Source organism: Rhinopithecus roxellana, chromosome 20 (assembly GCF_007565055.1).
Source record: "Rhinopithecus roxellana isolate Shanxi Qingling chromosome 20, ASM756505v1, whole genome shotgun sequence".
NCBI classification, from domain to species: domain Eukaryota; kingdom Metazoa; phylum Chordata; class Mammalia; order Primates; family Cercopithecidae; genus Rhinopithecus; species Rhinopithecus roxellana.
The window spans coordinates 17,022,539-17,036,758 of NC_044568.1; the positions used below are offsets into that span (position 1 = coordinate 17,022,539).

The following is a 14,220-nucleotide window of genomic DNA, read 5'->3' on the forward strand; positions in this document are numbered from 1 at the left end:
AACAACTCCGCGGGTTTACTGTGATGCTGCACAATTATTAAGCCTTGAGTGCTACAGAGTTGTAACCTGTCTGCACTTCCAACCAGTTTTCCACAAAAGCAGCATTCCCAAGTCCCGCTAACACCAGCGCGCCAACGGCTCAGGTTCGAGTACAGGACAGGAGGGAGGGAAGCTGTGCACACGGCGGGGGCGCACGGCGTGGGCACCCGGTACACCGTGTCCTGCCGATACACCGTGTCCTGCCGCTGCACCCAGCTCCTTCCGCTCCGTGGCGTCCCCGGAACGCACGTGGGCGGGCTTCAGGGAACTGACCTCCCGCGGTCCGTGTGCAGGCCGGGTGCGCCCGGCCCAGTGCGCGCAGCCGGGTGTTTAGCCGCGAGCCGCGAGTGACTCAGCGCGGGGCGTGTGCAGGCAGCGCCCGGCCGGGGCGGGGCTTTTGCACTCGTCCCGGCTCTTTTCAGCTATAAACACTGCTCGCAGCGCTCTTCTCCACCACGCCTCCTCCAAGTCCCAGCGATCCCGCGTGCAACCTGTCCCGACTCCAGCCGCCTCTTCAACTCGCCATGGATCCCAACTGCTCCTGCGTCGCCGGTAAGGGGCTGGGGATGCCAGGTGTAGACTGTAGCGCTAGAGAAGCAATTTCTGACCCCTCTTTCTTTCTCTGATCACTCAATTTCAGGACAGGAGTTGCTCCTTCCCAAAGCGTTTTGGGGTATCTTTCAATCCATTCTAGGTTATTCGGAGCCCTCTTTTTACCGTTAAGGAGATCTGAGTTAATGGCTTGCTCAGGTTCCCAGGAATCGGTTGCGGACAGAAGAACTCTGCCCCGGGCTCTTAGCACGCCGTCACGCGTTCAGGTATCCAGGGACCGTTCTCACCTCTGTCTTTTCTCCTTGCAGGTGACTCCTGCACCTGCGCCGGCTCCTGCAAGTGCAAAGAGTGCAAATGCACCTCCTGCAAGAAAAGTAAGTGGGATCCTCTCTTTCCTCTAACCCCTCACTGTCCTCCAGCCTGTCCCCTCTCCACCATCCTCGGGAATGAAAGCAGTCTGGGGATGCCCCATTACGCGGAAGTTGTTGCCTCCTCAGTGATCCTTATCAGGGAGAGCAGGAATCCTTATTCCCTGTGTCCCTAGTACTCATCTCTGCCGCCTCCTCTCTGCCCCCAGGCTGCTGCTCCTGCTGCCCTGTGGGCTGTGCCAAGTGTGCCCAGGGCTGCATCTGCAAAGGGGCGTCGGACAAGTGCAACTGCTGCACCTGATGCTGGGACAGCCCTGCCCCTAGATGTAAATAATGCGACCTCTACAAACCTGGATTTTTTTATGTACAACCCTGACCCTGATCGTTTGCTGCATTCCTTTTTCTATGAAATAATATGAATGATAATAAAACAGCTTTGACGTGATTCTGCCTCTGGTTTCCTTTATATGCCTTAAAAATAAGGGACTGGGTTGAGCGATGGAACTGGGAGGGCAGAAACCTGGGTTGTGGATGGAAATGTGAGCCGCTAAGAAAGAGTGCATTCTAGCAAGCCAGGCTACCGCAGTGAGCTTCATCTTCTGTAAAACTGAATGGCGTTGTGCCAGATCATATGGGGGCAGGAGGGACACATACGTGATCACTTTCAGTTTCATGTCAAATGTGGCAGAGAAATTTCTCCATTCCTCATTTTCACTTTCTGATTTCCCTGCCCAACTTCAGTTCTTCGTGGGATTTCAGACTTGAAAGTGACTACAGAGGGTGACATCCAGCTCCCCAGTGGCTAGAATCTGACATCCGGTTTCCCAAACTCCGTGGTGAATGACCAGTTTTGTTTTCCATTAGTCACAGACCTAAACTCTGGTAAAATAATGAGTTAATAAGAAAATGAACGTTTAAAGGACACAAAATACAAAGACTGTTTTTTAGATTCAACAGGACATGTTCAACAAATATACGGAGAACAAATTAACATAGGAAAAATAAAAGAATGATCAGCACTACACATTTGTCCAAGGTTGTGCGTTGCATCCTGGAAGCAGTTCTCAGACTAGCCCCAGTGTGTGGCTGGCACACCCTGAGCAGCACTGATCCAGACATCCCCACAAGGAACCATCAGGCTTGTCCTGCCCAGGGTCACTGATAGGACACTTTCAGACCCCTGAGAGCTCCCTGTTTTGCCTTGGTTCTGAATCTTTGCAAGTTCCTCCCAAGGTCAGGCTGAAATTACTTCTCTCAAATTTCAGCCGTTGGCTACTTAAACCAGCAAAGTGGCTGGGGATGTGGAGGGAAATGCCCAGCGTGTTCCCAGCAAGATGCAGTGTGTGTGATCACGGGTTGCAGATGAAGTTCTTCCTGTCTGCCCATGCAGGGGTGATGGCATTCAGCAGTTTGGAGGGTGTGGTGGTGCTCATTAGAAAGGAGTGAAGCTCTGAGTGACTTGTAATTAAAGCCAACGGTTAGGCCCCCTGGCTATGTGGAGGGAATGTTATTTGAAGTTCAGTCAAAGAGGACGATGAGTCCCTTGGCCCAGGAATCAGGAGCACACTTGCCTGAAGGTGCTCCTTATAGAGAGAGTTTTAGAAGGCAGCCTGTGCCAAGGGCATGGGTTTTCATGTCAGGCAGTCCTAGTTCACAGCCCACTTTACCACTTACTGGCTGTGTGGCCTGGGCGAGTCACTCAACCTCTCTGAGCCTCAATTTCCTCATCTGTAGAAAAAAGATGATATCCCTATTTATGGATTAAATGAGATTTTGGCCTGGCTCCTGGCTAGGGTTTAATAACCATTAGGATCACTCTGTTTACATGGACTTTGTTGGAGACAGAATCTCTCTTGATAAGCTCTTGGGGAAAAACGGGTCTGGGAACAATTAGTCTGGGTTGGAGGCTGGGGAGTGGAATGAAGTTTTCCTGACTGTGTACCAGGGGGAGGGTGGATGACTTCCTGCACAAAGCCCTCTGGGATTAAGATGCTGCCACAGCATTTGAACAAACATAAGAACCATTCTCATTTTTCCTATCATTTGAACACCCCATGAGCCAGTGAAAGAGTGAACGTGCAGGGACGAAACTGATTATGTCATCTTCCAGAGTGGTTAAGCAACCTGCCCAAGGTCACACAGCTTAGAAGTCAGAGGCCGGAAACTTCACTACAGCTGGCCTCTCATCTTGGCTACAATTGGCAGATCGTGATGTCACTGGGCTCTAAGCCCTGCCTCTCAGAGTTCAGAGCTGGGTCAGCCCTTGGTCAGTTAGCCCAATTGTGTCCCTGGCTTGAGAGGTGGCATACTGAGGCCAAGAGAGGTCACAGAGCTATGCAGAGGGCATGACTGGCAGCTCAGTGCTCTTTCTACTGCTGCCTCACTACCAGATTTTCAGTGTCCTTGTTTTTCATGGAACATGGTGACACAGGGTGGTGGTTGAGGGCATTAAGATGCAGTCAGCATGCATGGGTGCAAAACCTAGCTCTGTCACTTATACCTGAGTGACACAACCTGTCTGTGGCTCAGTCTCCTCCACTGTAAGATAGGCTGAATAATAGGGTCTGGCTGGTGACAGCAAATGACTTAATACATGCGGAGAACTTAGAATGGCACTTGCCATGTATCAAGCAGACTACAATATTAGCTATGATTTTATTTTATTTTATTTTATTTTATTTTATTTTATTTTATTTTTTTGAGACAAAGTCTTACCTTGTCACCCTGGCTGGAGTGTAGTGGGGTGATCTCAGCTCACTGCAACCTGCATCTCCTGGGCTCAGGTGATCCTCCCATCTCATCCTGTTGAGTAGCTGGTAGTAGCCACCCCGCCTGGCTAATTTTTATATTTTTAGTAGCAATGGGGTTTCATCATGTTGGCCAGGCTGGTCTTGAACTTCTGGGCTCAAGTGATCCGCTAGCCTCGGGCTCCCAAAGTGCTGGGATTACAGACATGAGCCACTATGCACAACCTAGCTATAATTTTATTGTCTTTATTCATAGCATAGGGATGTTTTTCTACCTCCAGACCAATAAGCCAGGCCTGCTGTTCCTAGCCATGTGACCTCTACATTCCTCATCAACTACCTGAGCATGTTAACTGTGGTCCAGAAAGTCTTCAGTCTTCCCATGAAATTGTGATCAGCACTGGATACAGAAAACCATGAGCAGGACAGTCCATGCCCTTGTGGCACATACAAATGGATGCCTGCCATATCTGCTACCACCTATACCACAATTTTACTTAACAATTCTCCTTTAAATGATTCATATTTTCCAACATGTATTTGTATTACTCATGGTTTCCCCCAAGACACAGAACCAATAAAATGTCCCTAGATAGATAGTGATAAAAAGAAAGCTTTGGCCGGGCATGGTGGCTCAAGCCTGTAATCCCAGCACTTTGGGAGGCCGAGACGGGTGGATCACGAGGTCAGGAGATCGAGACCATCCTGGCTAACACGGTGAAACCCCCGTCTCCACTAAAAATGCAAAAACTAGCTGGGCGAGGTGGCGGGCGCCTGTAGTCCCAGCTACTCGGGAGGCTGAGGCAGGAGAATGGCGTAAACCCAGGAGGCGGAGCTTGCAGTGAGCTGAGATCCGGCCACTGCACTCCAGCCCGGGCGACAGAGCGAGACTCCGTCTCAAAAAAAAAAAAAGAAAGCTTTAAGAAATTAGCTGATGTGACTGTGGGGATGGCTGGTCTAAAATTTGCAAGGCGGCTGGCAGCATGGGAATTCTGTCAGAAGTTGATATTACAGTCTTTCATCTGAAGGTGGTCTACAGGTAGAATTCCTTTCTCTTCCAGGGACCTCAGTCTCAGTTTTTCCTCTTAAGGCCTTCAACTGATTGGATGAGGCCCACACACATTATGATGAATAATCTGCTTTACTCAAAATGTATTGATTTATTTTATTTTTTGCAACAGAGTCTCGCTCTGTCACCCAGGCCAGAGTGCAGTGGTGCGATCTCAGCTCATCGCAACCTCTGCCTTCTGGTTTCAAGCAATTCTCCTGCCTCAGCCTCCCAAATAGCTGGGATCACAGGTATGCACCACCACGCTAATTTCTGTATTTTTCAAAGAGCAGCTAATTTTTGTGTTTTATTTAACAGATTAAGCAGCTAATTTTTGTATTTTTAATAGAGAAAGGGTTTCACCATGTTATCTAACTCCTGGCCTAAATGATGCACCCACCTCAGCCTCCCAAAATGCTGAGATTACAGGCATGAGCTACTGCGCCCAGTCAAAACCTACTGATTTAAATTGTAATCAGATCTAAAAAAACACTTTCACAGCAACATCTACATTAGTGTTTGACCAAGCAACTGGGTATGATAACCTAGCCAAGTTGACTCATAAAACTAACCATTGCAGTCCACCACTTGTTAATTTGGCAGACATAAACATCTCCTTAAACTATACTTAATGTTAAAAAAAGGTCATACCTCCACCTAACGTGAGACAACTGTCCTGTGCATGCCTGAAATGACATAAACTCTCTTCCCAAAACTGATTGCAAAATCCTTGCACGCCAATGGCATGTTCCTTGACATCCTATAACTTAAATAGTATGATATAAAGTTAGCAATACTTAAATATTGTGATGTAAAGTTAATACATCCCCTGTTATATGACAATGGGATAAGAGATGGAAGAAAACAAAAATATTTGCCGCACATGCACACACACACGCGCGCGCACACACACATGCACACACACACATTTATAACAACATAATGAAGAAATACCCATAACAATGACATTCCTCATTTCCATACCTGTAACTGGTCACATGGTCATAGCTGCTATTTATAGCTTCTTTCTTTTACAACCTAAAAGAGGTGTAAACCTCCTGTTTCAGCAAACACCTCAACCAATGGTGGTTCTTTACTTGGTGGGGTCACCTAAACCTTCATTCTAGAAGGGTCTGGGCCGTGCATTCCTGTCCCAATTGGGTTGTTTCCACTGGCTTCAATCACAGGACATGGTAATAATAAGAGACACCCTAAGGAATCTCTTGTATTCCAGACATCCTCCTCCTTACCTCCATTGCAGAGATTGTGATTACAAAGAAGTAACCACAATTACCCTAGCCAGAATAGTGACTCCTTTCTTTGCCTGGTTTTGTTGTTGTTGTTGTTATTTCTTTTATTTTCCTTTTTTCTTTCTTTTTTTTTTTTTTTTTTTTTGAGATGGAGTTTCGCTCTTGTTCCCTAGGCTGAAGTGCAATGGCATGATCTCAGCTCACCGCAACCTCCGCCTCCCAGGTTCAAGCAATTCTCCTGACTCGCCTCCTGAGTAGCTGAGATTACAGGCATGCACCACCACGCCTGGCTAATTTTGTATTTTTATTAGAGATAGGGTTTCTCCATGTTGGCCAGGCTGGTCTCAAGCTCCTGACCTCAGGTGATCCACCCACCTTGGCCTCCCAAAGTGCTGGGATTACAGGTGTAAGCCACAGTGCCCAGCCTCTTTGCCTGTTGATACAGAAGTCTGAGGACTCAATGTGGCCTGGTGGGACTCATAACTTCCAGTTTGATGGAATCACTGTGTCTCCCAAGGAAGCATTCCTCCTTTTGGAACTAATACCTTGAGACCAGCAAAACATAAAGTCATGGGGACAGGAAATAGATATTTTGATTCTACAGATGAGTAAGATTTTTGTAGGCTGACTCCTCTGTTTGTTTGTACGACCACCATGATCAACTAGTCAACACCACAGGTCTCTGTGAATCATATTATTCTTTTTATTTGAGAGAGGGTCTCGCTCTGTCATCCAGGCTGGAGAGCAGTGTCATGGCTCCCTGCAGCCTCAACCTCCAAAGCTCAAGTGGTCCTCCCACCTCAGCCCCCAAAGTAGCTACAACTACAGGCAGGCACCAACACATCCAGCTGATTTTTGTATGTTTGGAGGGGTAGAGACAGGCTTTCGCCATGTTCACCAAGCTGGTCTCAAACTCCTGAGCTCAAGTGATCCACCTGCCTCAGCCTCCCAAAGTGCTAGGATTATAGGCGTGAGCCACTGCTCCTGGCCTGCAAGTCATACTACTCTGCTTTGACTGTGCCATCCATGACAATAACCAGGCCCATGCTGCCTTTGGCAATTAAGTGCTGTCCCTTGGCCCCTGCCACACTGGGACCAAATTATCGCCATTGCATTTAGGGTTCCCAATTCAGCAGCAGCAGTTTCCACTGAATTTCTACCTGCAAAAAAGAGTGACCACACAGCTCTTCCAGGATGCTAGGACGCCCCTCACAAATTTATTTCTCATAAATGTGGTGAAAGTGGTGTCCTCTGGACACTCCCAGGTTAAATGGGCAGGTAACACTTGATAAATCCCCTCTGACATCTGTTTTACTCAGACTACTGATTTAAATGTTAATCACATCTTAAAAAATAACTTTGCCGCAATATCTAGGCTGGTGTTTGACCAAGGAACTGGACACTTTGCCTAGCCAAGTTGACACATAAAACTAATCATCACATATATTTAAATGAAAGCAAAGTTTTCACCAGTGCTAAAATCAAGAATCAGTCTTACTTATAGACATAGATTACTCTAATGTGTATTTCGTGTATATATACATATTTAATAAATTTCCCATCTCCATCGCTTTGCAAGCTGTCCAGGGTTGAGAGAGATGCTTCTCCCTGATTAAAAATTTTCTTTCTTTCTTTCTTTTTTTTTTTTGAGACGGAGTCTCACTCTGTCACCCAGGCTAGAGTGCAGTGGCGTGATCTGGGCTCACTGCAAGCTCCCCCTCCCGGGTTCACGCCATTCTCCTGCCTCAGCCTCCCGAGTAGCTGGGACTACAGGTGCCAGCCACCATGCCTGGCTAATTTTTTGTATTTTTTTTTTTTTTAGTAGAGATGGGGTTTCAGCATGTTAGCCAGGATGGTCTCGATCTTCTGACCTTGTGATCTGCCCGCCTCGGCCTCCCAAAGTGCTGGGATTACAGTGTGAGCCACCGCGTTCCAGCCCTGATTTAAAAAGTTCAAGCAGACCTGCAGGGAGGCTCATGCCTGTAATCACAGCAGTTTGGAAGACCAAGGCAGGTGGATCACTTGAGCCCAGGAGTTTGAGACTAGCCTGACTGAGCAACATGATGAAATCTTGTGTCTACCAAAAAAAAAAAAAAAAAAGCAAAAAATTAGCCAGGCATGACATGGCCTGCACCTGTAGTTCCAGCTACTTGGGAGGCTGAGGTGGGAGGATAGATTGAGTCCAGGAGATTGAGGCTGCAGTGAGCCATGATCTCATCACTGAACTCCAGCCTGGATGACAGAGTGAGACCCTGTTTCAAAATAATGATAATAATAATAATTTTGAGCAGCACAGTGGTGTTGCAGACATATCTTGGCCAAAAGAAATCTTTATGTTTTCTTTCCTCCTCTTGGGAAGCTGACTGGATTCAGGTAGCATAGCACCATTTCATAGAGCCATGACTTTGGGCAAGTTACTAAGGCTCTTTGTGCCTTAGTTTTTCCATTGGAAATACGTGCTTAGAATAGTATTTCTCTTTTATTGTTCTTGAGAGGGTTCAAAAAACTAAAATGATTAAACAGACTCACGCAGATTGTTGCGCAATAGGAAAATTGAAAGGTAAATATTCTTATTTAACATAGATTCTGCATCCTCCGGGTCTGGAGTCACCTAAGCAGATCCCGCCCTTGGGGGCACTCCATATTTTCAGGACTACTCTCCTGGAGTTGGGTGGGCATGCTAGGCTTTGGAGAAGACCCTGTAGAATTTTGTGTAAAGGAGGCCCCAGACAAATGTGCCCATGCAACTGCTCAGGCATGAGGAATGGAAGGGTGGGCTCGCCTCCACCCTGTTGCTGGGCTCAAGAGAAAGTGGCAGAAGGACCACGGTGGGGATAGTGACAGGCAGTGCTAGAGGGCAGGAGGGCAGAAAGCAAGGGTCACATCCATGACTGTTCTCTGCACACAACTCCCTCGCGGCGCTCGCCGGCTCAGGCCTATCCAGGGACGAAGCTGGGGTTGCACACCGGCTCCAGGAAAGGCGAAATACCGCAGATGGGCTGGTGAGGGTGGGAATATTGCGACCACCAGAGGCTGGGTTCCCGGAACCCTCGGGGACCGGGATGTCCAGCAACCACAAGGAAATGCGGAAAATGGGGAAGTTGCGGGGAGCAGGACGGCAGGGGTGCCGCGGACGACCGGGTGCACAGGCCTGAGCGAGCGAGCGAAGAGCCAAACAAGACACCCGCGGTGCACACCTTGCGCCCGGCCCGCCTGCTGCTCACAGTTCTGCCATGTACCCACAGGAGGCCCAGACTCACCGAGCGGGTGCAAGCGCTGGGCGGGGCCTCTGCGTACGGTCCCATCTCCGGCTGCAGAGGGATCAGCCGGCTCCAGGCTCCAATGCGCCTTCCAGCTGCCTGACGGCCTCTTCGCCTCTCTTCTCCTCTCTTGGCTGGAAATAGACCCCAACTGCTCCTGCGCCACTGGTAAGGGAAGCCCGACTCTGTGCCTGGGAATGCCCAATTCCCAGCCACAGTACAGTGTCCCTGCGTTTGAGGAGGTCGCATTTTGAGCTCTGAGCAGAAGGGGACCCTTTACTTCGTCCAGTACTTTCTTCTTGGAATAGCTCCTGAGAGCATTGCCCTCTTCACTGTGCCTCTATGTCACAGTTGAGTGTTCTGAGGCTCAAGGCTGTCCTGTTCCACATCACCTGGTTGGTCAGGGGGCTGCTGGCCAAGCCCCAATGCTCTGTCCAGGCTCTGAGCAAGCAGGGTGGGTGGGAGGCAGGAAACACTGCGTCTTTGAGATTCAGGACAGGAGGTTTTGGGCCCCAGTCGAGTCTTCCTGGGTTGTGTGTGCATCTGGGACCTTCCTGGTGGGGTAAAACAGGAGGGTGCTTGCCCTTTCCAGCATGAATGGAGAGGACGTGGGGCTTGTCTTCCTCTGTCCTGAGTGGGAAAGGAGCTCTGAGGGCTGGCCCTGCACAGAGGATGGCGCACTGGAGACTCATTGACCCACTGCTGTACCTTCTGCGTCTCACTCACTGCTCACTGCCTTTATCTCTTCCTTCCAGGGGCCTCCTGCTCCTGTGCCAGCTCCTGCAAGTACAAAGAGTGCAAATGCACCTCGTGCAAGAAGAGTGAGTGTGGGGCCGTCTCCAGGAATCTGGCGCTGTGGCTAAACTTGGGAGGGAACTCAAGGCTGGCCTGGAGTGCATGCTTCTGGGGAACGCCTTTCTTTGCCCCTGTTGGCCATGTCATCCCTCTCCAGGCTTTCTGCTCTGAGTTCGAATGCGGCAGGGCAGCCTTTTTCTATTGAGACACAAACCCCAAAGGTACCACCTGTGGTCTCAGAACAGAGCTGTGCCAACCTAAAAAGACATCCTCCAGGTCTGGAGTCTGACCTCGAGCCAGGCCTGCTGTTGACACAGGGAGGTGCCTGATTGAGTCAGCTCTGACATCTCACTCTCCCTTTTTGCCCAGGCTGCTGCTCCTGCTGTCCCATGGGCTGTGCCAAGTGTGCCCAGGGCTGCATCTGCAAAGGGGCATTGGAGAAGTGCAGCTGCTGTGCCTGATGTGGGGACAGCTCTGCTCCCAGATGTAAAGAGAGCAACCTGTACAAACCTGAATTTTTTTTTATACAACCCTGAGCTATTTGCTACATTCCTTTTTCTATTAAATATGTAAATGACAATAAAACAGTTTTGACTTGATTCTGACTCTCCTTTCCTTTGTGTGACTTCGAATTAATGGACCAGGGTTAGGGATTGAACCAGGAGTTCAGAGACCCGGGCTCTGGATGGAAATCTGAGTTGCTAACAATCTGAGCGCCTTCTGGCAAGCCAGGTTACCTCACTGAACTTCATCTTCTATAAAATGGAATTCCACTGTACCAGATCATAATGGGGGGACATCCATGATCACCTCTGGTCATATCAAATGTGGCACAGAAACTTCTCCATCTCTCATTTTTTTTTTTTTTTTTTTGAGACGGAGTCTCGCTCTGTCCCCCTGGCTGGAGTGCAGTGGCGCGATCTCGGCTCACTGCAAGCTCCGCCTCCCGGGTTCACGCCATTCTCCTGCCTCAGCCTCCTGAGTAGCTGGGACTACAGGCGCCCACCACCGCGCCCGGCTAATTTTTTTGTATTTTTAGTAGAGACAGGGTTTCACCGTGTTAGCCAGGATGGTCTCGATCTCCTGACCTTGTGATCCGCCCGCCTCAGCCTCCCAAAGTGCTGGGATTAGAAGCGTGAGCCACCGCGCCCGGCCTCATCTCTCATTTTTATTTTCTGATTTCCTTACCCAATTTCAATTTCCTCATCAGATTTTAGGCTTCAAAGAGATGACAGGGGTGGAACCCAATTCGTCAGCTGCTTGATTCCCACACCAGGCTTCTCAAACTCCATGGTGAAGGAACTTTTTACTACCTATGCTTCCCAGACATAAACCTTTTTTTAAATTTTGGCGTGTAAAACACTGATTTCAGAAAATACATTTTTTTTTTTTTTTTTTTTTTTGAGGCGGAGTCTCGCTCTGTCGCCCGGACTGGAGTGCAGTGGCCGGATCTCAGCTCACTGCAAGCTCCGCCTCCCGGGTTTACGCCATTCTCCTGCCTCAGCCTCCCGAGGAGCTGGGACTACAGGCGCCCGCCACCTCGCCCGGCTAGTTTTTGTATTTTTTTAGTAGAGACGGGGTTTCACCATGTTAGCCAGGATGGTCTCAATCTCCTGACCTCGTGATCCGCCCGTCTCGGCCTCCCACAGTGCTGGGATTACAGGCTTGAGCCACCGCGCCCAGAAAATACATTTTTAAAACTTTGTTATTTATATAAAAAGAGAGAGATTTCTCAAGAGGCAGATAGCAAAAGGCCATTGTGTATCAGAGCCTGATGAAACTAGCAATTTTAGCCTGGCATAATCCCAGCTACTTGGGAGGCTGAGGTGAGAAGATTAGTTGAGCCTGGGAGGCGGAGGTTGCCGTCAGCCAAGATCGTGCCACTGCATTTCAGTCTGGGCGAGGGAATGAGGCTCTATCTCAAAAAATCAAAGTAAAAAAAATAAAAATAAACTAACAATGATTCAAAATCTGGTTACAAAGGGGTAAGGTGGGAGGATCGCTTGAGCCCAGGAGGTGAACGTTGCCGTGAGCAGAGATCTTTACACTGCACTCCAGCCTGGTTAATACAGCAAGACTCTGTCTCAAAAAGAGAGAGAAAGAAAAAGAGAATTAGCCTGCCCAGAGTCACAGGACACTTGCTGACACCTGAGAGTTCCCTGTTGTGACTTGGCTCTGAATCTTTGAAAGTTCTGCCCAAGCTCTAGCTGAATTTTCCCTTTCAAATTTCAGCCCTTGACTATGTCAATCCATCAAAGTGACTGGGGCTGTGGAGGGAAGAGCTGAGCATTTTCCCAGCAAGATGCAGTGTGTGTAATCATGGGTTGCAGATGTTCCTGTTTGCCCACGCAGGAGTGATAGCAGATCCCGCAGTTTGGGGAGTGTAGGGGTGCTCATTAGGAAAGAGTGAGGCCCTAGCTGATTTGTAATTAAAGCCAGTGATTAGTCCCCCCTGGCTAGGTGGAGGGAATCCTATTTGATGTTCAATCAAAGAGGAAGATGAGTCTCTTGGCCTAGAGGTCAGGGCCACTGACTTCTCTGTTTCCCTGTGAAGAGATTTCAGAAGGCAGCCTGAGCCTAGGGCATGGGTTTTGGTGTCAGGCAGTCCTGGTTCACAGCCTACTTCACCACCAAAAAAACAAAAAAAGTGAGAGTCTCATCTCTGAAAGAGAAAAAAAAGCAACTTTGGAACTGGGTAACAGGCAAGAGTTAGAACAGTTTGGAGGGCTCAGAAGACAGAAAAATGTGGGAAAGTTTGCAACTTCCTAGAGACTTGTTGAATGGCTTTGCCCAAAATGCTGACAGTGATACGGACAATAAAGTCCAGGCTGAGGTGGTCTTATATGGAAATGAGGAACTTGTTAGGAACTGGAGCAAAGTTGACATTTGTTATGTTTTAGCAAAGAAACTGGTGGCATTTTGCCTTTGCCTTAGAGATATGTGGAACTTTGAGCTTGAGAGAGATGATTTAGGGCATCTGGTGGAAGAAATTTCTAAGCAGCAAAACATTCAAGAGGTGACTCGGGTGCTATTAAAGGCATTCAGAATTATAAGAGGAACAAAGCATAAAAGCTTGGAAAGTTTGCAGCCTGACAATGCAATAGAAAAAAAAAAAACCCTTTTCTGAGGAGAAATTCAAGCTGGCTGCAAAAATTTGCATAAATAACAAGGAGCAGAATGTTAATCCCCAAGAAAATGGGGAAAATGTCTCCAGGGCATGTCAGAGGACTTCACAGCAGCCCCTCCCATCACAGGCCCAAAGGCCTAGGAGGAAAAAGTGGTTTCATGGGCCAGGTCTAGGGTCCCTGTGCTGTGTGCAGCCTAGGGACTTGGTGCCCTGCATCCTAGCCACTCCAGCCATGGCTAAAAGGGGCCAACATAAAGCTCTGGCTGTGGCTTCAGAAGGTGCAAGCCCCAAGCCTTGGCAGCTTCCACATAATGTTGAGCCTGTGAGTGCACAGAAGTCAGGAATTGGGAACCTCTGCCTAGATTTCAGAAGTTGTATGGAAATGCAGAAGTTTGTTGTAGGGGTGGGGCCCTCATGGAGGACCTCTGCTAGGGCAGTGTGGAAGAGAATGTGGGGTCAGAGCCCTCACACAGAGGCCCTACTGGGGCACTGCCTAGTGGAGCTGTGAGAAGAAGGCCACCGTCCTCCAGACCCCAGAATGGTAGATCCACCAACAGCTTGCACCACGTGCCTGGAAAAGCCACAGACACTCAATGCCAGCCATGTAAGCAACCAGGAGGGGAGCTGTAAAGCCACAGGGGCAGAGCTGCCCAAGACCTTGGGAACCCACCTCTTGCATCAGCGTGACCTGGATATGAGACATGGAGTCAAAGGAGACCATTTTGGAGCTCTAAGATTTGACTGCCCTGCTGGATTTTGGATTTTTATGGGGCCTGTAGCCCCAAAACATTTTGGCCAATGTCTCCCATTTGGAATTGCTGTATTTACCCAATGCCTGTACCACCATTGTGTCTAGGCAGTAACTAACTTGCTTTTGATTTTTCAGGCTCATAGGCAGAAGGGACTTGGCCTTGTCTCAGATAATACTTTAGACTGTGGACTTCTGAGTTAATGTTGAAGTGAGCTGAGACTTTGGGGGACTGTTGGGAGGGCATGATTAGTTTCAAAATGTGAGGATGTGAGATTTGGGAGGG

At 48.7% G+C, this 14,220-nt stretch overlaps 1 protein-coding gene across 1 annotated transcript; it reads left to right on the top strand.

Annotated features, from left to right (window-relative positions):
* The first annotated feature begins 337 nt into the window (after positions 1-337).
* Positions 338-1,404, top strand: LOC104664024 (metallothionein-2). The gene is made up of 3 exons (XM_010365441.2): positions 338-591; positions 900-965; positions 1,169-1,404. Exons 1-3 carry the CDS (start codon positions 564-566, stop codon positions 1,258-1,260), a joined length of 186 nt encoding a protein of 61 aa, XP_010363743.2. The 5' UTR covers positions 338-563; the 3' UTR covers positions 1,261-1,404.
* The last annotated feature ends 12,816 nt before the right edge of the window (positions 1,405-14,220 follow it).